Here is a 23,886-nt window from a genome sequence, read left to right as displayed (position 1 = left end):
AATATCAATCTTTTCATTTGTTTGTGTTTATTTTGTTTGCATGCACATAACTGATGTATATTAAGTTTTATGACTTCATATTGCTAGTTTGATGTTATGCATTTTGTGTTACTAATTGATCTCAAGAACATTTTCAAATCCTTGTGAATCTTGTTCAGACTTTTATAAAATGCTTATTAAAATTTAAAACTATATGTCTAACTTCTATAAAGAATTTGAAAGTTCAAATTGAAGACTAAAGCTGTTTAGTGAAATATGCACCAAAACAAAAGGAATAAAATGGAAATAGAAGCACTGTCTTGTGGCAATTTATTTTAAATGAAGATGTTATAATTGTCATGATATCACTTGATGTAATGATCCATTCTATTTTCAGGACAAATCCTACACACCATATGATGCTGCAATAATTAAAGGCAATAATGAAATCGCTGAATATATAAAATCTAAAGGAGGAGTTACTGGTGGGGATATAGACAATATACTCATAGCTAAAGGCAAAAAAAGGGACACAAAATCTGGTAATTCAAGAAAAAGTGTACCAACTTTAGAAACCACTCCGGAGGAGACTGAGCCAGACGACAATAAAAAAGCTGAGGAAGAAGCTGAAAAGGAAAAAGAAGAAGAAGACAAGAAAGAACAAGAAGCTGAGGAAGACAAAAAGAAACAAAAATCTGAGGTAGACAAGAAAAAAGACAAAGGTAAAAAGAAAGAAAAGGTTGAAAAGGAAAGAGAAAAAGAAAAATTAGTGATTGTTCCAATAGGCAAACAAAAAAAAAAAGAGAAAGACGAAAAAGGGAAAGAGGATCAGAAAGAAAGTGAAAAGGAGAAAGCTGAAACAGATCAAGAAGGAAAAGGAGAGAAAAAAGATTTGACAGATGAGGAACTACGAGAACTTCAGGAGAAGATAAAAGCTGGTGAGAGTGAAGTTGATGAAAGAGATATAAAAAGAAAGCCAATAAAGGAAATAGAAGGGAAAAAAACTGAAGGGGAACAACAGAAAAAGGATAACAAGTTAAAAGATAAAGACAAGAAAAAAGATTTGACAGAGGAAGAATTAGAGGAAGCAAAGAGAAAAATCCAGGCTGGTCAAGGTGATCTAGACGAGAGAGAAAGAAAACAAAAAGAGGCTGAACAAAAGGAAGCAGAAAAAGAAAAATCATCCAAGAAAGAAGGAGAACAGGAAACAAAAGGAAAGAAAAAAGACTTATCAGATGAAGAATTGAAAGCGCTACAAGAGAAAATAAAAGCTGAACAAGGTGATAACGACCAAAGAGGTAAACACAAAAAAACAAAGAAGGAAGACGGTGAAAAAAATAAAGGTGGGAAACAAAAACCAGATTTGACTGATGCTGAAGTTGCTGCTGTTACTGCAGCTGTTATTGTAGCAACAGAAGAAGACAAGAACAGGGATAAAGAGAAGGAAAAATTAAAAACTAAGGAAAAAGATCAGGACAAACTAAAGGTTAAAGATCAGGGTAAAGGGAAGGACACACTTAAATCTGCAGATCAGGAGAAAGAGAGAAAAAAGGAACAAGATAGAGAAGAACTAGATATTCCACCACCTTCTACCTCTCCAGATCTACGTGAACCTAAACAAAAAGAAAAATCTGCTGTAGATAAAGGTCAGAAGGATAAAAAGAAACAAATTGAGGAAAGTAAAAAGAAACAAGAAAAAGACCAGAAGGACAAAAAGAAACTCAGTGATGAAATAGAAAGTGAGGAAAGAAAAAAGAAACAAATAGAAAGTGAGGAAAGAGAAAGAAAAAAGAAACAAATAGAGAGTGAGGAAAGAGAAAGAAAAAAGAAACAAATAGAAAGTGAGGAAAGAAAAAAGAGACAAGAAAAAGATCAGAAGGATAAAAAGAAACAAAGTGAGAAAAGTAAAAATAAATTAAGTGACGAATCAGATAGTGAGGAAGAGAAAAGTAAAAAGAAACAAGTTGATGAACTAGACAGTGAGGAAAATAAAAAGAAGCAAGAAAAAGACAAAAAAGTTCATATTGTACCTAAAAGAGCTTTTGTAGAATCAGCCACAGCAAGTGAATCTGAAAAGTCTAGGCGTGATTCACCTGTCAAATACAGACAAAGGTCTAGATCAAGATCTACAGACAACGAAGAATTTGAGTTTCCAGAGGGTGCACACGAAACAACAGAAGCTGCCATTGCTGCAGCAGAAGCTCGAAGGAAAGCTCGCGAACGTTCAAGGTCTAGGAGTACTGATCGGGAATCTGATGAAAAACCTGCTGATATAAGAAGATATTCAAAAGTAGGCACAGATGGTAGAATTCAGCCTGGTCTTTTAGCAGATAAAGATAAAAGAAATAGACGACCAGATGAGAGAGATATACCGTCACCTTTAGATTCAGAAGACGAATTTATTGATGATCCATATTTTGGACGCAGAGTTAAACCTTATCCAGGATCAGTACGAATAGGGTCAAAGAGACCAGATAATAGGGAACAAGTGTTGAGAGAAAAAGAATTCAATAGAAAAAGACAGCAAGAAATGTCTCATTCTTCTCAGAGAATGCCATCAAAAGGGGGAGTAGCCAGAATGTTGCCATTAGGATATTCTAGGTTAGAAACTCCACAAAGACCAATAACTCGAAAATCAAATTCTATACAAGAAAGTGTGAGACGGTATCAGACAGAGAGAACATTTGTACGACAGTTACATCAATTGAAACGTGCACAGATATATACCGGACCAATGCATGATATTGTGTTGTTCAGTAAGATGATGAATGTTTACAATAACACATCAAACTATGACAATGAACTAGATCTGGATTCACAGGTGCTGGATGATTGGGATGGATATTTACAAGGTAAGTTTAATACATACTTTGTCCAAATATTAGCCAGCTCTACGCCTTTTTTTTATTATTTTTAGTTAGCATGAATAAAGGTTACATAGATTATTGCTTCTCATAAAGATAAAGTGAGGACATTTTAGCTGCTTGCCATGATACATACATCATTATGTACAAAGGATGTGTTAGGAAGACTATCAAACCTTATTATTCATCACTTTATAAATTAAAGGCAAACATAAAGGAAGATATGAAATATTATGAACAACAGAGGATTGTATTTTGTATGTTCTGGAAAAAAAGGAGTTAGGGAGCAACCATTTAACTTCAAGGTGGGTGTTATGGTTTTATGTCTTAGTCAGAATTTTTTTTTAGTTTTTCGACGCTATCAATCAAATTGTTTTTTTTCAAAATTTAACACTATAAGGTATGGGGAAAATCTGGATTCAGAATATTTTTTATGGTTTTATGTCTTAGAATTTTTTTTTAGTTTTTCGACGCTATCAATCAAATTGTTTTTTTTCAAAATTTAACACTATAAGGTATGGGGAAAATCTGGATTCAGAATATTTTTTTTTTTGTCATCTGCTTGACAACAATATTTTTTTCCATCAAATTGGGGATCAGAATATTTTTTTTAGGAAAAAACCATAACCCCCCCCCCCCTTGAAGTTAAATGGTCATTCCCTTAGGGAGGGATATTCATGGGGCAGTATTCTTTTGATTGACAGCAGTCCCATTCTGTAAATTTTGAATTTTTTGCGTGCATTAATTATTGCTATTGGTGAGCAATCAGATAAATGCAAAATTATTTATTACAATTTCAGAAAATATTCTATATAAACCATGCTGATAAATTTAAATGCAAGTTTTTATTTTTGTGAAACCTATTTAGTTGCACCACTCAAGTCTTATATTTCAGAAGGTAGAAAATCTGGATACTCCATAGCTTGTATAAAGATGCCTGTTGTTCTTAAGTTTTTGTCCGACATATGTGAATTGTCCTTGACCTTATTTGTCTGTCAGATATGGTTTGATCTTGTCCTCATTTTCATGGTTCCTTGGTCAATATTTAATTTTCATGGTTTGGTCAGTTTCCCAGATACTATAAGCAATAGGTCAATTATTTTTGGTGCATGGAATGAATGTGATGTGTACAGGTCTGTCTGGCAGGTGTCATCTGACCTTGACCTCATTTTCATGGTTCATTGGTCAATTTTGAGTTTTCGTAGTTACCGGAAGGTCTGTTTCTCAGTTACTACAAGCAATAGGTCAACTATATGAGTACAATTCTTGCCAGATTTTTATAAAACATATACTGTAGGTTAATATCAGCAATATCTCGGACAAGTTCTATAATGGTGGACAATCGACTTTTTTTAAAAGAGTTACGCCCCTTGGAAATATAAAATATGTGCAACGCAGGGGACATTGGAACTTGTTCTTTTATTTATTTGGAATCTATGAAGTTTTCATCAAAAGTTATCATTTCTTATACAAAATAAAATTCTTATATTTTGAAAGATTATTCAGTAATACTAAGAATCCATGATAGATTAAAATAATCCTGATAATACTAGACATGTTTTTAGCATCTGACATGTGTTTCTTTATATAAAAAGAACACCTAAAAATTTGATTTTAAAGAAATCAAATTTATCTCCTGAATAAAATGCCTGTGTCCTTGACTGAAGGAGATGTATTCTGGATCCTTATTAATGTTTGTTTTGTAGATGACCGTAGTACAACCATGACCTGTAGGTCGTTTAAGTCATCTGTTACAGCATATTCTAATTATAATTATTCACAAAGAGGTATCAGTTTGAAGATTGAAGTTATTCCCCCTAAAAATCTGTTGTTTATAATTACATTGTAATCCTTACTGGTGAAACATTAACTGTGTTTGCTTTACCATGTTTTCCCCCCTTTTCCCCCCATGTTTGTACCTTTGTATAAATCCTTATAACTCTTGTCCTAGTGAAAAGTTAACATACTATGTGTATAACATCCTAGACACTTGTTTATATATATACCAGAGTTTGCACCTCTCCTTAACTGAATTGATTGTCACAGCTTGAAAAGATCATAATTTTGGAGAATAACACGGCATTATAATGTAAAAGTGATATACAGTGGTTTTAAGAATAAATCTATTATTTTAACTTACCGTACTGTAAATGCCCAAAAGTTTCTAATAGTATTTAATATTTGCTATTAAAATAAAATGATACCATATCTATATTGTTAATAATTTTTATATATCTGTAAATTAATACTTTATATTATATAAGTATTGCAGTTCCATGTAGTATTTTCTGACCCCTGTGATTGAACAGTATTATTTCATAAATTTTATTTCAGATCAATTAAGATTTGTTTCCCATTACTATGAAGATGACAGAACTGGTCTCAGAGATACTGCAAAGGTATTTTTATTTACTGGTCTCAGAGATACTGCTAATTTATTTATATTTACTGGTTTTAATAAGAGATACTGCTAAGGTATGTGTATTAAGAGGTGTCAGAAATACCATAATGCTAAGGTATGTGTATTGACTTGTCTCCGAGATAATGTTAAGATATGTGTATAGACTGATCTAAGAGATAATGCTAAGGTATTTATATTTACTGGCCTCAGAGATACTGCTAATTTATTTATATTTCCTGGTTTTAAGAAGAGACAATGTTTAGATATGTGTATTTACTGGTCTCAGAGTTTCTGCTAATTTATTTATATTTACTAGTTTAAGAGATACTGGTATTAGGTTTGCATATTGACAGGTATTAGGGATACAGGTAAGATATGTGTACTGACTGATCTGAGATACTGCTTAAGTTTGTGTATTGACTTAGACTGGTGTCAGAGATACTTCTTATGTTTGTGTATTGACTGGTCTCAGAGATACTGCTTATGTTTGTAAATTGACTGGTCTCAGAGATACTTCTTATGTTTGTGTATTGACTGGTCTCAGAGATACTGCTTATGTTTGTAAATTGACTGGTCTCAGAGATACTTCTTATGTTTGTGTATTGACTGGTCTCAGAGATACTGCTTATGTTTGTAAATTGACTGGTCTCAGAGATACTGCTTATGTTTGTGTATTGACTGGTCTCAGAGATTCCAGTAAGGTTTGTCTATTGACTGGTCTCAGATATACTGCTTATGTTTGTGTATTAAATGGTCTCAGAAATACTGCTAAGGTTTGTGTATTAAATGGTCTAAGAGATACCGCTAAGGTTTGTGTATGGACTGGTCTCAGAGATACTGCTTATGTTTGTATTGACTGGTCTCAGAGATACTGCTTATGTTTAGTATTGACTGGTCTCAGAGATACCGCTAAGGTTTGTATATTGACTGGTCTCAGATATATCATTTAGGTTTATGTATTGTCTGGTCTCAGAGATACTGCTTATGTTTGTGTATTGACTGGTCTCAGAGATACTGCTTATGTTTATGTATTGACTGGTCTCAGAGATACCGCTAAGGTTTGTGTATGGACTGGTCTCAGAGATACCGCTAAGGTTTGTGTATTGACTGGTCTCAGAGATACCACTTAGGTTTATGTATTGACTAATCTCAGAGATACTGCTACCATGTAATGATTGGTCTCTGAGTTACAGCTAAGGTTTATGTATTGACTGGTCTCAGAGATACTTGCTACCATGAAATGACTGGTCTCAGAGATACCGCTAAGGTTTGTGTATTGATTAGTCTCAGAGATACTGGTTAAGTTTGTGTATTGACTGGTCTAAAGAATACTGCTTAAGTATGTGTATAGACTAGTCTTACAGATACCATACTGCTAAGATATATGTATTGACTAGTGTCATAGATACTGCTTAGCTATATGTATTGACTTGTCTTATGCTCTAGTATTTGTTTTGAATGGTCTCAGAGATACTGCTAACATAAGTGTATTGACTGGCCTTAGAGATACTGCTAACACATGTGTATTAAATTGTCTTAGAAATACTGCTAACACATGTGTATTAAATGGTCTTAGAGACACTGCAAAGGTTTTGATGGTCTCTTAGTCCTTGTTTACATAAAAAAGCCTCTGACCACCAGAAACATTTGGAATGGTCATACTTTATCTACATTTTTAAAAGCGTCGTGGATTATTAAAAAAAACTGTTTGACTGAAGGAATCCGAATGCACAGTTAACAAAAATATCAGACTACAGCATGGCCCCAAATTATAAAATATTTGGTGTTGTAAAACAGATATATATCAGCTTCCTTCCAAAAGTAGGTCACTTTGTTCTGTGTTTCATCCTTTATTGGAATGCTTGAGTAAAGATACTGAAGACCCTTATATGTTTAAGACACAATGACAGCTTTCCATAAGAATATGAATGTGTCATGATGACACATTCAATGGCATCTCACCAAAGCAATGATCTATTGTGAACATGTATTGCTTCATTTACTTTTTAAACTTTACCTTAGAGATAGACTTTGAAAAGAATAACTATAAATTTTCTTTTGTTTTTCAGGAATATCACCAAAAGTTGGAAAAATCTGCAACAAATGCTAAGAAAACTGTAGAAAGTAGAATTGATCATATAATAAAACAGAATGAGAAACAAGAGGTAAACACTTGAATCTTGTCTTGAGAAGCTTGCAAGAATGGTATCAGATAGGAAACGGTGTGAGAATGTGGATCTTGTCTTGAGAAGGTTGCAAGAATGGTATCAGAAAGGAAACGGTTTGAGAATGAACTATTGAAAATATCAGTGAAAGTCCTTTTTTTTTTCATAAATATAAGGAAATGGTAAAACAATAGTTGTAAAATGGCTGTAACGTTATAAAACAGAAATAAAGGAAATGAGAGTGTTGAAACATCCACCTGTGAAGCTTTCCATCACACTCTTCTGTTTTTTCTATTTGTTCTTTTTATTTGGCTTAAACTCAATGAGAACTTTATGCTATGTTATAGAAACCAGATTAAATTATTTGATATTTTACCAAACCCTTCAAACTGATAAAGTTTTTTCAAGTGATTTAAAATGCTCTCAATCTCTATATGTAATTTCACCTGTCTAGTTTGTATAGGTATGTAGTTTCAACTGTCTAGTTTGTATAGGTATTATATCATTTTGACAGTAGACTATTATTGTAAATATGTACTGTTCCCTTTCTGTAGTATAATGTGGATTGGCTTTTCTTCTTTTGAAATAAACAGTATTTACTTTACCTAACATTTCCTTTAACTTTTAGTTGATAAACTTTTCTCATAATTTAGTGAATTTAAGTAGACTGACATTAAGTAGAGATTATTTTTAGAATAGATAAACATGTATGTATCTGATGATGAATTTAGGAAGGCCAATAGTAACAGTTGTGATAAATATGATTGAAAATTCTATATGCTTTAAAAGAGTAACAGTCTTTGCTGCCACCTTTCATTTTCAAATTTCCACTCTTAAAAATGGCTTCATTCTTTTTTTGACGAGTGGGACGATTCGTGTCGTTTTGACACATCTAGTTTTACCTAAAACAAGCATGATTTTTTTTTTATGATGACTTCTATACTGACCTGATTAATGACAAATATAAATTTCATTTCTAAAATTAAATCATGAATAAATGGTTCTAACAGGTTGTTGTTATTTTGGCAACAATTATACAAAAATATGGCATCAAGTGTTGAACTTAGTTTCAATGTTGATGGTTTGGAGAACTTGTATCAATGTAAATAATCATGCCCTTTTAACTTTGAAGCCTAGATGATTGATACAGGTTCCTGTAAACCTTTTGTACAGTATGTAAAACAGGAAATTATAAACAACTTCAATACAGAATGAACAATGTTCAGCCTCTTGATCAATTTTTGAACTTGGTCAATAAGGAATATTGACTTTCTTCATTATACAATGGAAGAAAACCACTTGTGTTGACTTTCCTGATTGTATAATATAGTGAAATATCACAAACTTTGGAATGTTAAATAGTTGACGATTAAAATATTAAGATGGGTTGTTTCAGTAGCAAAGATGTTGGTAAAATTATTATGAAAATATGTTTGAAAACTATGAAATTCTAAATCAATTGAATAATTACACAAAGTGTTACTAGAAGAAATAGTTGATTTTTATGGAAAATATTATTAATTTATCATTCTCTTTTGTAATGCTTTTATTTTCATTTTAAAGGTAGAAGAAAGGGAAGAACAAGAAAAGTTGGACAAAAAGATTTCTCATCTTGCTGAGAAAACTGAGTCTGTGCTAGATAGTGTTCGTCAGCAAGCCAACGACAGTGTAACTAGTGCTCGAAATTTGAATAGTAGTCTGGAGGAAGAATTCAGACGTGAACGTCAGGATAGACTGAAAAATTATAGATATGGCAATAATAGGGAAAAGTCATGGCTTTTGGAACAAGAGGCGTAAGTAGATAAAAATGTACAAAATAGAAAACTTATTTGTAATTTCTGTAGTTTTATTAGATTTTTAGCGAATTTATTTTTGCTTTTGTCAAGGTACCTATCAAAGCAGAAAAAACAATAATCTGTAAATAGCATTTCATATAGAATGGATATCATTGTGTAATAAAACCAAAAATATAAATACATTACCACAAACATGCAATAAGTAACAAAATACCAAAAAAGAATTTTCATAAACAAGCAATAACTAACAAAAACACAAAAAGAAATGCCTTTTATTAATTAAAATAAATACCAACAAACATGCTGTGATTGGTAAAAAAATATAATCTTTATTTCTAAAACAATCTGTAAAAAATGGGAAAATCAACTGGAAGAATGAATTGCTGAATCATATAAATCAAACTTAAATCTATGAATATATTATACTTCAACCTGTGAGTTTGCTATTGACCACTGTAACAAATTTTGGGACTACAAAGCTTGTAGACCAAACTATTTGAATATAGTGTAGCTTAATGTTTGATTAATGCCTTTAAGTGCTATTTATAGAATAATGTTGTGTTGAGCATGGACTTTTCAAAAATAGTAGCAAAGGTTGAAGATATAGGGCATGTACTAACTTACTTACTTAAACACACTATTCTCAAAATAATTTATTTTTACTCTATGCAAAAATAAAGAATTTTAGATATCAAAGAACATTCTTACAGCAAGTATAATAATTTGAACAAATAATTTGATAATAAAGGGAATATGTTGTGTTGCATTTCTATTGGTACTCAGTATATAACTCACTATCTGTATTAATATTGATTTTGGTAGGAAGTCTAATCTTTACTGGATCAAATTTAAGTTTGCAGAGCTGAAATACTTTTTAAAACATGTATTTTGAAATTGAATTTTAAGGCAAGTGCTTTATTTCTTTTTGGTAGAAAACTCAATAAGCTACATTAATACTGGATTTTATTTAAGAAAAAGAAGTAAGGAAGGCAAAATTAATGCCATGCAGGAGAAACAACAAATTTTGGCTAAACAAAAGCAGCAACATTCAGATTTTCAATTTTGATACATGTATATTAAAGTGAAAGCCTGGTAACTTATTTATTTATTTAAACTAACCAGATGTTAACGTCCAAATATTATCATCATTTCAGAATGGATAGCAGACAATCAAGAATGGACGAACATGAAAAGGAAAGGAAAGCAAAACATAAAGAGTGGATGAGAAAGAAAGATGAAGAATCAAGAAGGAAATTAATGAGGGTTTATGGACCAACACCTGTATTTGATACATGTAATTTATTTGTATCCTCTTTATACCTGATCAGTAATGTAATGTTTATCCTGTTCATCTAGTTTATCCAAAGACATTTGTATGTATTGTTTCTAAACTTAATATGGTGATCTAAGAGTAGGAGTAAGTAGTAGCTCAGCATAACAATTCGGGGTTTGATGGTGTTACCACATTATACTGGCATAAAAGGCCTTGACAATATTCTGGTGAATATGTTGACATCTATTGTAAAATGACTTCAGCTGGTTACCTATCACACAAGTCATGTGCAAAATTCACAAGGTTTAGTTTCTTCTGTTATGATTGTGATGTTTATCCAATTTGAGTGTTTAATCTTACAACTATGGTTTATCCCACTTTCAAGATTATTTGCATGAGATTTAGAAATGTTTGGAATTTAAATATAGTACAGTTTGTCAACTTCTTAAATATCCTTTTTTTCATTTACAATAAAAAGTACCATCTTTATGAAATTTTTTTCTGTATAATTACTTTCTGTTGTTTCAGCTTTATCCAAGAGAGGTGCACCATTTAAAACATCAACACCCAAACTTTTGAATAACTCCTCTAGAGCATCTCCACGACCTAAGTCAATGGCGTCATCCATGTCTACATCAAGGTCACGACCTCAGGACCAAGAATTGGAGGTCCATATGACAGAATTTGGAATGAGAAGGGTAAAGACAGAAGACTGCTCTTTTGGTATGCATGATTAGTATGCTTAACTAATAGCATGAATGACCTATTATATCAGGTCATTTGGCAGAGAATTGTTCTAAATATGGTAAAAGTATTGATTTTTTTATCTTTCTGTTTAAGACATTTGCCAAATTTCAGGAAAATTCTTATTTGTCTGGATTATATCTATAAAATTAAACAATATATGAAAAATTTGATGTTAAAAATTTCAAAAAATTTGAAACTGCATTTAAAATCAGTTCTCTTTACCATTTTCTAGTTATGCATTTTGTTATTTATTTGGTTTAAATGAGACATATATAAAAAAGAGTCTACATTCAGCTTACTTTAAACAAAGGGTCCAAAGGACCTGGTTGACCTCTGTTATAATTGTTTCTGGCAATATGGTTTACTGAAAATCAGAATGATTTATCCCAGACTTCAAAGGAATGAAGATTTTACTTGGGTTACATCAACCACCAGTAAGGGCACTTAGCATGAAATAAAGAACTTGATTATAAAACAGATTCATGAGGGGGAAAAGATAAGGATTTTATCTTACTGAAAACACATGAAATGATACATATTAGATTTTGTGAAACAAATAGCAGAATAGCAGTTTTTAAGCAAGTGAACATGGTAATGTACAATAAATGAGTGTCAAAACTTTACTCTGTCAGATTTGTCAAAACTTTACTCTGTCAGATTTGTCAAAACTTTACTCTGTCAGATTCAAAGTGAAATCACAACTCCCTAGGAATTTGAAGTTGTGTGAGCCTTGTTATAAAATCAGCTCATTTTATATTTGAATATTAATCTGCAATGTTTAATTAAAATGTTTGCAAATTCAAATATATTGAAAGATGTTGGACAGTTGTACACTAGTTTTTGATCAACATACTAGAATGTTAACACATTTATAATTAATTGTACATGGAATTATGTAGGCTGAATGGATTGCGTGGAATGTTATTGACTTGTTTTAATTGTTTTATTCTAAGATTTTTTACAGGAAACAATGAGGTTAAGATATAATGCTTTTGTATCATTCTATTGCTGCTTGCATTTGAATATATATACACTATATACTTTAATTAGTTAGTTGGCATGCAAAAATGGGGTATTGTATTAGAATTTAGAATCCAGCTACACTATATATGAATTAGTAAACTATTATTGCTTAAAAGGTTAACACTTACATCCATTACTAGTACAATTTAGTTAAAAGTTATTATTACGTGAAATCATCTATGAATAATGAAATTTTAATTAAATTATTTGTAATTCAATTTAAGAAAAATTGACATCATTTAAACAATGAAATTGTTTGTATAATTTTGCATGTACAAATTAGTATGGGTATGAATTTTAGATATAATATAAGTATAACATTCAAGATTTTTTTCTTGTACCCAATAGTGATATGGGCTATAAACTTATATACAAGGGTCAATGCATTAATTCAAATGTTATACCTATTAACAATAAATTGAAATTATTTATTTTACAAATTACTTAACATTTTACAAATTACTTAAACACACAATATACTCCTTAAATTGATAAATAAAATTGTTGTCCGTGGTCATATCGACCAATTCTTTACACATATATTGAAATAAGAAAGCATTTAAATTTTTCTTTCTATAGTTTATGTTGACAGAAGTCATTCCTAGTGACAGAGCTATATTTGCCACAGCCTTCAATTATTATTAGGTATATAATAGATATTTAAATGCAAGCAGTGTAGTTGTGTATGGTAGTTAGTACATGTAGTTTGCTTGAAAATTTAAATTTAAAATATATAGTTGATACAATAAAAAATACTGGATTTATCTTTATTCACGATGTCCATTAACATTATTTCAGATTTTTATTTAGGATTTGCATATTTGCAAACCAGCTTACAGTTTATTTCTCAAAATTTCAGTTTGTTGTTTCTTAAAACTGAATCATAAGATGACAGTAAACAGTTTGATTTTTATCAAATAGTGACCATAGTTTTTATGAAAGCTGTATTTATAGAAATGTATTCCAGAAAGTTATTTAAAAAATCTGAAATTTATGAATTTGACACCAAAAATGTAATTTGTTAAGGGTTATTCTACTTCCTGATACAAGTACCAGTTTTACTGAATTATAAAGTAATGAGAAGTATATATACCTTATTTGTTTCATTTGATATTTAAAAAAAAAATAATTAAGTTTATATGAAATACGGAACATCTGTAGGCCTCTTAACTTGAGATATACTTGTAACTTATCTCCAATATAAAGATGAAATATTTGTAGATTGAAGTGACAAATAATTATTAATATTTTTCTCACTTTTCCTGATAATTATAGGGAACCTGAGTAGGACTTACTGAGGATTCATTTATATTCTTGGTTACCAATTTTCATGGATTGAGGAACAAAATGGATATTTGATTCTGTGGTTTTTACAAATTCTGCATACAAATCTATAAAAAATTTGAATTTGGTTGAATGGTGGAATTTAAGGTTTACATAAACCCACAAAATCCGCAAAAAATTAGAAGACATGAAAATATTAGTCCTTAGTATTCATGATAATTATGTTTTAGAGTCAAGCTGAGGATTTCATAGTGACTTTTGAAAAGGGACTCAGGATCAAATATATTAGGTTTAGCAGTTTTTATATCCCTATCACCAGAAATTTTGAATGTACATATTTTTTTTTTAGTCATAGTAACTTTATGATATAAAATTTTAAAATCATAAAAATGTCATCCATTATTCCTTTGGATTTAGTCTGGAACTTTCTTTATTAATAATCCATATAAATCCAGAGTTTTGTTACTTGTCAAACCTTAGTAACATTGTAACCAGTAAGACTATGCTTAACAAGATCATGTTTATAATTACAGCTAAAATGAGCACACCAAAATCACGTTCCTATATGAGACCTGCGGGTGTATTACCAGGTACAAATCATTTATATGCTGTCACTGCTAGCACAACCTAACATTAGCTTTCTCTGTAACCTTGCTTGTAGCTATCTTTGTTGATAATTCTGTCTTAAAATTGATAAACAATGACTTTATAGTGTTTATGCAGTGGGGTATCAATGGTAGGAGGGTCATACATGTTTACATTACATACTTTCTAAGTAATAAGAGCAGGTCGGTTTTTCAGAAATCTTGTGATGTATTGCAGTGTTATTTTCTCAATGCTGTTCATTTAAGTCACAATGACCTACATTTTCATCTTCAATGATTTTGTTTTTCTGTGTAGAATCACTTCCAAAGCTAAAAGAACCCATGATGATATATACATGTGTTTTAGGTAGGTCTTACAGTCAATTTCATACAGACCTATAAGTAACAGTTATTAGGTTGTCTGCATATTGATACTGTAAAATATCAGCTGTGAGTCACAATATGAAGCTTTTTGGCAAGTGATTTCAGCAAATGAGCTTACAAGACTAAATATTGTATACAGCAACTGATATTTACAGTGTCTACTTGAGCAAAATCTAATAACAATTTATCAGCTTTTATTGATGCCGTTTTCAAGAATGAAACAATATTTTTAGTTTCCATTCTCTTACTTTAGTTTGCCTCAACCAAATGTTATGAAACTTATACACAATGCATATTCCACAAAAAAACAGATCAAGATTGAATTTGAGTGGCGTCACTTTTACCGTTCTAGAGTTATGTCCCTTTACAAATGGAAAATTACTGAATTTTTCATTTCCATTCTCTAACTTTAGTTTGCCTTTTAACAAATGTTATGAAAGTTATACACAATGCTTATTACCACAAAACTCAGATTGATTTCGAATTTGGGAGGCATCCCATTTACTGTTCTTGAGTTATGTCCCTTTATAACATTATATGCAAGCGGGGGCACCATCTGTGTCCCATGGACACATTCTCCATTTATTTTCTTTCGTTTACTATCCAACCAGAAGAGACTTCAGAGTTTCAGAAAAAAAAGAATTATCAAGGTCAGGTCAAATATTATGACGTTGGTGATAAGTCCAGGTCAAAGTTATTAAGGCAGGGTCAATTACGATACATCATGGTATGGGATTTTACTAACTGAGCAGAGTGATATAGGTGCAGTGATATGGTATTTCACTATTACAATCCTTTCAGCTAGTAAAGAATATTCAATCACTTTTGGTCAACATGGCATTAGATAAGTTTTACCTCTAAGACACACTGATCTATATTGGGGGGACATCCATGTCCTTCAGCCATATTGTCTAGTTTTTGTCCCACTTTGAGACGATAGTCATTGAAGTGAAAAATGAGATGTGCTGTTTTAGTGCCAATGAATAATTGTTCCTCCTAACAAAAGTTCCTCTGAAAACTTATAAACAATGCTATAATATCTGTGTTCCTGTTGGAACAAACATTCTGTACACTTTATTCCCTAAGGAACAAATACTATAATATTTCTTCCATTGGAAATAATATTCCAGAATATTTCTTACTTTTGGATCTAATATTATATAGGAACTTCTATTCCATGACATCTTGAGTAAGCATTGGCAGCATTAACAATTGTTAAAGTTTAGGTTAGGTTACTTACACAAGTGAGCTAGCTATCTCTGTGTTAACAGTTTATATGTTGGTTTATTTGACTTTGCTAAACCAAATACATATAATAATAACGTGTACAAAAGTACTTCATTTAATGAGACAATTATAAGTGGAAGGATGGTTTTGAAAAGTATACAATTAGTAGGAAAAAATGATAATGTATTAGATGTCAGGTACATTTGGACCAAATTTTCTGTTATCATTCAAAATGTAAACAAGTGTCATGAAATGTTGACATAAACAACATCCACCTTGAAAAACAAAAATTAATATTGTCTCATCAAAATTTTAAATGCTTAGTTTCATTCATTAACGGATTATCTCATTAACCAATTTACTTTTGTGAAAAAATCATTTTTACCAGGAATATTGAAATTACTTGTTAAAAATTGTTCTGAAAGCAATATTTTACAAATTTCAATATCAATTTTTATTAGGGAGCACTTGAGGCTTTTTATATCTAATATTCAATGTTTTTTTCTAATAATTTAGTCTTACAAACATGATGGAATGTTACAATAAGGGTATAGTATTTTGGTATAGCACATTGGGATTTTCATAGTGCTTTCATATGTAGTATTAGATCAGACTTGAATTATCTGCTTTCAAACTTGTAGTATTTTTTTCATCTTTTTTTAAATACTATTTTTAATAGATTATAGTAAAGGTGGGTGCTGCTTGGTAAGAAGAAAAAAAAAACCTCATTAATATCACTAACAAACATGTCAGATCAGTGGAATGTAAAAATAGATGGGGAATTATATTTTAATAACATTGTTCAAAATTAAGTTAGATGGAAGGTTCTATACATTAAGGACGACGGGTCCAAAACATTTGCTATGGAATTATTCAGCGTTTCTTTCAAAGATGTCCAGTAAGGCCCTTAATGTCACATAATACCATATTGATTTTTCAGACTATACTAAAGATTTTTGTCTCCTGCCATTTCATAGTTCAAACCACTACCAAATAGTATTATTCTATGAAATACACATGGAATTGATGTGTTTGTCTTATCCAGTCACTCAGTTCTTACCAGAGAAGTACACATGGAACTGATGTGTTAGTCTTATCCAGTCACTAAGTTCTTACCAGAGAAGTGAAAAATAAGAGAAATTGATATTTAATTTCCACTGATTTGACAAAAGTAATAGAATATTGAAAAAATAGCATGAAATTATACAAAATGCAGTTAAGCAGAAAGTCAAAAAGGCTAACTATGTTTAATATATACACGTGCTGTATTTAAAATGTATTTTTTATAGATAGCAAACACACTGCAGTAGATCTTCAATATAATGAACATAGTATTTCAGAATCCACATTCAAAACAAAAAATAGTTAAAGAATGTTTAAAACAAAAAAATCTTGTAATTGAATAAAGAAAAAATGCTTGAAAGGATTCTTTCTGGTATTCATAATATTGATGGTTTAAACAAGGTAGTACTTGAAGTTGTAATCATGCTTAAAATGAGCAAAGTAGATGTATGACACTTATATTATAAATGACTTGAAATGAAATTCAAATATTCAGCAAATATGGAATAGAATTGATAAATTGCAAATGTAAGTTTCATTTGAATGAAAGATTCCCAGGAAAGTATATCTCCTGTAGTTCAAAACATTATATTGTTTTAATAGTAAAATTTTCTATTCCGAAGATATTTTTGCCTTCTAGTATATTTAGTTTTTCCAAATGTTTTATGACATTTTCACGAGATTTACTGGTGTTGTTACCTAATTTCTAGGAAAAAAATATAGGCTAATAAAGAAATATGTGAAACTGTGAGTAAAAATCAAATACTTGTAGATGGATATTTCTCTTTGGATGGGATAGTTTTATTCTATTGGTGAAGGCCATTTTCAGATGAAAAGCTTCTATTTATCTGGAACTCAACAAAAATTTGGGGGAAAATGAAATAATTAGACTTCATTTGCATTGTATGGTATTTGAAAACAAAACCACACAATCAATATACAAATATACCATTTCGAAATCTTTTTGTGAGGAAAAGTCTGTAAATTTAAGTTGTAACTGTAAAATCTCAAAGAAAAATTTAAACTACCATAGGCTGTTTACTTCTTTAAAAGTATGTATTTCAATGTTCTTTCCAAAAATACTGAAATTTTGATCTTTTTAAAATTTCTTAATTAATTGGTCAATTGTAGCCTATTTACTCCAACTATTTATTCTATCACTTTTATACATGTGTATGGGGTCGTCATGCTATGCACCTTTTCAAGCTAAGCTTATATATGCATGGATTTAGTTTGATTGTAAACTACACACACTTGGAACAATGAATATTGAGCTTTGTATGTGAAAGTATGAATATTTAAAATTTTATGTCAATTAAGAAAAAAAGCCATGCAAAACTGCAAACAATGAATATCCTATTCCAGGTTAATGCTGAAAAATGCTTCAAACCCAGCAAACTTTGGACATTTAATTTTGTCCTCAGTATAGGGAAGCAGCCAGGTTCTGATCCCTGCAGTTATTGATCCCTTATTTTTTTTCTGTCTGCAATTTGTATTGGCAACTCCTAACTCTTCTACCAGTAAATTTTCAACAAAATTACTTGTGACATTTTGTGCTTCTTCTTTCAATTTCTGATCAAAATTATTTTTGAGGTTTCTTATAACAAAACATAGAATTCCTCATATCTACAAAAGGAGGAAAGGCATTTTGTAATTGAAACTTTTCTAAAACTGTTCTGGATTTAAGTGAAACGTTCAAAGAATCTTTATTACCTAATCACTTTATGGCATTGTGCAACTTCTATTTATTTCTTATCTGAATACTTTTGGAGGTTTCCCACAGAAAACATGGATTTTATGGAATAAAAAAATGTGGAGGGAGGGAGTTATGATGAGTGAGCTTTGGTCACAACTTTTTTTACTATCACTATTGGAATTGTAAACTTTTAGTCTGTGATGGTATTAGGAGTGTATGTTTAGCACTAAGTCGTGATGTATCACATATCTATAGAACAATCTTCAGTTGATATAATTTTTGACAAGTTGATCTAGGACAGACAAACCTAATCTCTTTGGGTCTTATTTAAATATATAGATCCCATGTAGGTAAACAAACATTAAATACAATTTTTATGGATTTCGTGGGTATAGGTTAACCACGAATTTAGAGGTTCAACAAAGTAAGTTTCTATAGGCTTGTATGCAGAAGTTGTCAACAAAGTAAGTTTCTATAGGCTTGTATGCAGAAGTTGTCAACAAAGTAAGTTTCTATAGGCTTGTATGCAGAAGTTGTCAACAAAGTAAGTTTCTATAGGCTTGTATGCAGAAGTTGTCAACAAAGTAAGTTTCTATAGGCTTGTATGCAGATGTTAAAAAACCATCAAATCAAATATGCACGAAAACACAATTGCTGTTCAGTCCAGGAAATTTAGTATTTACGAAAATAAATGAATTCACAGTAATTCAGAAAAATCCTTCACATGTAGCAGAGGTTTGTTTTTGATTTGATAACATTAAAGGTGCTGGATATCTTCGGTGTATATAGCTATAAAATTGAGAATGGAAATGGGGAATGTGTCAAAGAGATAACAACCTGACCAAAGAGCAGAAAACAGCCTGAGGCCACCAATGGGTCTTCAACACAGCGAGAAAAACCCACACCCGGAGGTAGGCTTCACCTGGCCCCTAAACAAAAATGTGTACTAGTTCAGTGAAAATGGATGTCACACTAAACTCCGAAACATATAAATGAACAAAAATTAGATCAGATTTTTAATGTGAAATGAAGAATTCTTTACTATATTAATTTTATATTATGGACTATCATGTCTCTATTGCATACTTGAAAAAGGGCAGCACATGGATAGAGACAATTCATGCTGTATGGGAATGCATGTACATTCATATATCATATTTTTTCATCAACACAGAATAAGAACCGTATGATTGAAATCTTTGTTCACACACATTTAAACATTGAAAGTCATTCTCTCATTTTGAAGAAGCTTACAAGATGCCATTTTCATATTTTGATAATTTTCTCATACTCTACTGTACATTATTATATTAGAATTAATTTGATACTTTAAAAAAAACAGCATTGAAAGAACTTTACGACATTGAAATTAAAATATAAAATTGTATCTTTATTTTAGTGTTTATTTTTTGTAAGTGTATTATGTATGCAGCTGTCACTGTAAATTTTTATTTCAACAGCTTAATATTTTTGGTTGTAACAGTAATCCAGTATTTTATTATAATGCTATACTTATGTTATGAAGACACATGTATGATTTGTAGGAAGAGGGTATTGGTCATGAAAATGAAATGTTTATGTTAGTAATCAACCTTTGACAGCTAGATAAAGACACAATCTCAGGAGATCTTTTGTGAATTTTTATTGAAAACTAGTAACTATCTTTTTATAATTTCAGCCAATTGGACTCCAAAGTATGATGGTATAAACCTACGACCACGAGCTGGACTAGTATTTGTTGAACCGACGGTCTATGATGAAGTGCTTAAAGAAGAAAGATTGATCCGAGGGGGTCAAACAAGAAACTCTACAAGAAATTTAACTTTAGAAACAGATAAAATGTTAGAAACTGTAGAATCGTGACAAAGGCAGACATAGTTTTCTATTAAAATAATTTCATTCATTCCATTTCATATAATTCTTTCAAACTAGATTGTTATTTATGATTCTCACAAATTTTTATCATGAAAAGGTGTTGTGTAATAATTGTCTTGGAATAAATTTAATTGGAAGAAGCAAAAAGTCTGTTAAGAAGTGAAACATGTCATTGCAAGGAAATACTCAACAAATGTTTAAAAAATGTTAAATGTGTATTCCAGTCACAAGAAATTAAAGTGGATTGTCTCCCATTACCTTTGTGCTTAGTTAATAAAAAGGTCTAATACCTCATTAGGATTATCAGACTTCTTCACATAAAAAGTCTTGTATTGAATTTGAATACAATAATTTTCATAGTTTTCTTTGATAGGCAAACTTAAACACTAATAGTTAGTAAATGTCACTTGTTAAAAGAGTTTTAGTGATTGTTGTTACATTTTGTTGGTATTCATTTATGTATGCATCTATCCATAGTTTGTTTTTGAACTATGTAACCAGTTACTAAATTTCAATTTAAATTTAGGAGAACCTAATGATATTTTGAACCTCCTATTTAATTTTGATTTAAATGATTTTTGGTGTTTCTCTTGATAAATCATGGACTGTGTCATTTTATTACAAAATTGAGAAAGCATCTTGTAACTACTATTGCTTTTTCACCCAAACCACTGACTGCATTTTTATTTAACTTTAATAGAAACTTTAATACATAATGAAATTGATCATCTTTTTTTTTAATGTCTCTAGGTTTCCCATAGCACACATAACTTTATAATCTACACAAATGGGGAATAGGGAATATGAATATATTCTCACTGTTCACAGTTTTCAATTTGATACAGTATTGCTTTTTCCTTATATTCAGCACTGATTGAAATAATTGTCACTATTTAAGTTGATATATGTTTTTAGAATAAATGTGACTTTCTTCAATTGTGTCAGTCTGTGATTTTTTGTGATCCCTCGATTTGCTTTTTGGAGCAACAACAAAAATAACACCTATTAAGGATTTTAGCTTTAGAAAATTAAAAAAAAACACCATTTGAATAAAAAATAAAGTATTTCTCAACAGAAAATATATTAAACATCAAAATTATCCCAAAACATTCAAAAATCTATGTGCCTTTTGTAGCTACATGAATTTTAAAAACCAGAATTTGCCAAGATAAGTTTTCTTTCTATATACCTCAATTTTCTTGCCAAATGAACAAGTGGAGACAATCTTGGTTCTCCTAATTTTGTGTTAATGTATAATCAATATGTATTTGCTAATATGACTCTGTTTTAAAGATTTAACCTTTTTCTGCTCAATGTTTTGTAAATGATGTTGTGTAATTAGAAATGTGTATGAATTCTTTTATCTAAATTGATTTGAAAAACTTCATTCATCTTTAGATACACAAATTACTTGTCAGTAATTTAAAGCATAGCTGTGATATATAATTTGTTTGTTTTGTTTTTCATTCATGTGATAAAAATATTCCGTCCAGTTCTATGTGATAGTTTTAAACAAGAAATGTTTTGCTTGTGAAATGTTTAGTTTTATGCTGCATAGCAGTACATGTATATTGCTCTTGTTGTTTTGAATTTTCCTAAAATCAGTAAAATGGTCCTATGACAGCATTTTTATTTGATACATGACAATCTCTTTTGTACGATATTGATAATTCATATTTAATTAATGAAAATTTTAATCTATATCGTTATTTATATTAATAGTTCTCTTATAAACTAAAAATTCATAATAATGGTACCATTCATCTGATTAAAATGCAAATAAATAACAATTAGTTTCTCAAGAAACACAATCAAATATGATACTATTATTCTTTTTTTCACAAATTAAAATCCTAGTATTAATACTTGTGTTAAAAGATCAGAACTAGTATATAATGATTTTTATGAACTGTTGCCATAGGAATCAGTAACAATGCCATAGATTGAATGCTAGCTCCATCTTGTTTCTTTTACTCTTGTTGTTACGTATAATGATAAACTATTGTTATTATTTTGAGTCTGCTTTGTAACGCTCTTCAAAATAATGATTATCAATGAAACAAATGATAAAGAAAAGCTTAAAGATTTTTGCTATTCAGATTTTATACAAACATTTTTAATAAAATAAGATTTAGAGATATATTGACAAAATGAGTGGTTATACAGCAGAGAAAATTGTGTATTGTGTGGTGAGGAAACATATACACAAAAGTTTGAGCATGTGCTTTGAAGGAACTACATATTGATAACAATCAGATAAGTGTTTCAAATTTTTAAATTGTGACATGGCCTTGATTTATACTGTTGTTTTGTACTTGAACAGTTCCTTTTTCTAGTTGTTATAGTTAATAATGGAGTTGTTATATGTTTCAATTAAAATGGCTGAATTGAAACTGTAATATTGCTTTATATGTTTTACTTATTGATACAAGTGACTACACTGTTATATATTGGTTATTGTTAAAGGCTTTACACACAGCACAACATATAGTTACAAAGTAGTATTATATTGTATAATGCCAAATCAACAAGACAATAAAAATAATGTATTTTTACAATTCTTTATTTGTCTATAGCAGCCAAGCACGTCTCTCCGGGTGCGGGAATTTCTCGCTGCATTGAAGACCTGTTGGTGACCTTCTGCTGTTGTCTGTTCTATGGTCGGGTTGTTGTCTCTTTGACACATTCCCCATTTCCATTCTCAATTTTATACTCTAAATGGTAGATTGGTTTGGGGGAGAGGGATGCCTTTCTCTCTGGTCTAATCAGGTTGTGATACTTAAAAACAAGAGCCATGAACAATATTAAGTAACATGTGGAGAGTGCCAAATTCATTGCTTACATTATAAAAAATAAAAAGACCTGGTATGATGGCTAATGAGACAACTCTCCACCAGAGACCATTTTTCTACTATAGGTCACCATACAGCCTTCAACAAGGACTAAAACCCATACCACATGGCATGGATTTCATGCTTTCATGCATGTCAATCACTATCCAACTCTCCAAATATTTCTTGTTGCAGTCATATAAGATCTATTTGTGTGTGCAGTCCCACTCCTTCTTTTACTCTATTTTCCTTTTAGATTGATTTTATATCCTCCATTTTATGTTATGTTCATTATCTAGTTATGTAGCCTTTTTGTGCTGCTGGGGCATAAAACATCATCAGTCAATCAGTCTTAAAAAGATTCAAGCAATAGTGTTTCTTTCCGATTTGATATTCCCTTGGAGTTCGGTATTTTTGTTATTTTACTTTTTTCTTTACTATTTGGCATTCACTCTGGTCTATAATGGATATCAGTTGCTAGTATGAAAATAAAACGATGTTGTATGATTGCCAATGAGACAACTCTCCACCAGAGAACAAATGACATAGAAGGTTAGCAACTAGTTTATTTAAAGCAATTAATTTAATAACATTTTGTAATCTTAATTTCACTTTTCATTTGATTGAGCCATAGTTTACTGGGGTAAACATTCATGCAATCAAAACCATTATGTGGCTGGCTTGATAGTTAACAA

The 23,886-nt window shown here is 30.6% G+C and overlaps 1 protein-coding gene across 13 annotated transcripts in view; it reads left to right on the top strand.

The window, feature by feature from the left end:
- The window catches only part of LOC127739432 (ankyrin repeat domain-containing protein 11-like), a 70,778-nt gene extending 47,860 nt beyond the window's left edge, over nt 1–22,918 (top strand). For 5 of the 13 annotated variants that reach the window (XM_052251182.1, XM_052251184.1, XM_052251183.1 and 2 more), the window contains 8 exons: nt 377–2,831; nt 5,178–5,242; nt 7,314–7,409; nt 8,973–9,202; nt 10,360–10,499; nt 11,007–11,201; nt 14,066–14,122; nt 20,164–22,918. In XM_052251182.1, coding sequence (XP_052107142.1) covers nt 377–2,831; nt 5,178–5,242; nt 7,314–7,409; nt 8,973–9,202; nt 10,360–10,499; nt 11,007–11,201; nt 14,066–14,122; nt 20,164–20,348 — 3,423 coding nt within the window. In that variant the 3' untranslated portion in view covers nt 20,349–22,918. Of the gene's footprint in view, nt 1–376; nt 2,832–5,177; nt 5,243–7,313; nt 7,410–8,972; nt 9,203–10,359; nt 10,500–11,006; nt 11,202–12,827; nt 12,894–14,065; nt 14,123–16,243; nt 16,273–16,406; nt 16,433–17,499; nt 17,537–20,163 lie in introns of those variants that run through there. The other 8 variants (XM_052251186.1, XM_052251187.1, XM_052251190.1 and 5 more) reach the window with 8 other exon arrangements.
- Nucleotides 22,919–23,886: the final 968 nt, after the last annotated feature.

Source organism: Mytilus californianus, unplaced genomic scaffold (assembly GCF_021869535.1).
Source record: "Mytilus californianus isolate M0D057914Y unplaced genomic scaffold, xbMytCali1.0.p SCAF_4, whole genome shotgun sequence".
Classification (NCBI taxonomy): domain Eukaryota; kingdom Metazoa; phylum Mollusca; class Bivalvia; order Mytilida; family Mytilidae; genus Mytilus; species Mytilus californianus.
This window is presented reverse-complemented; position numbering and strand designations above follow the sequence as displayed.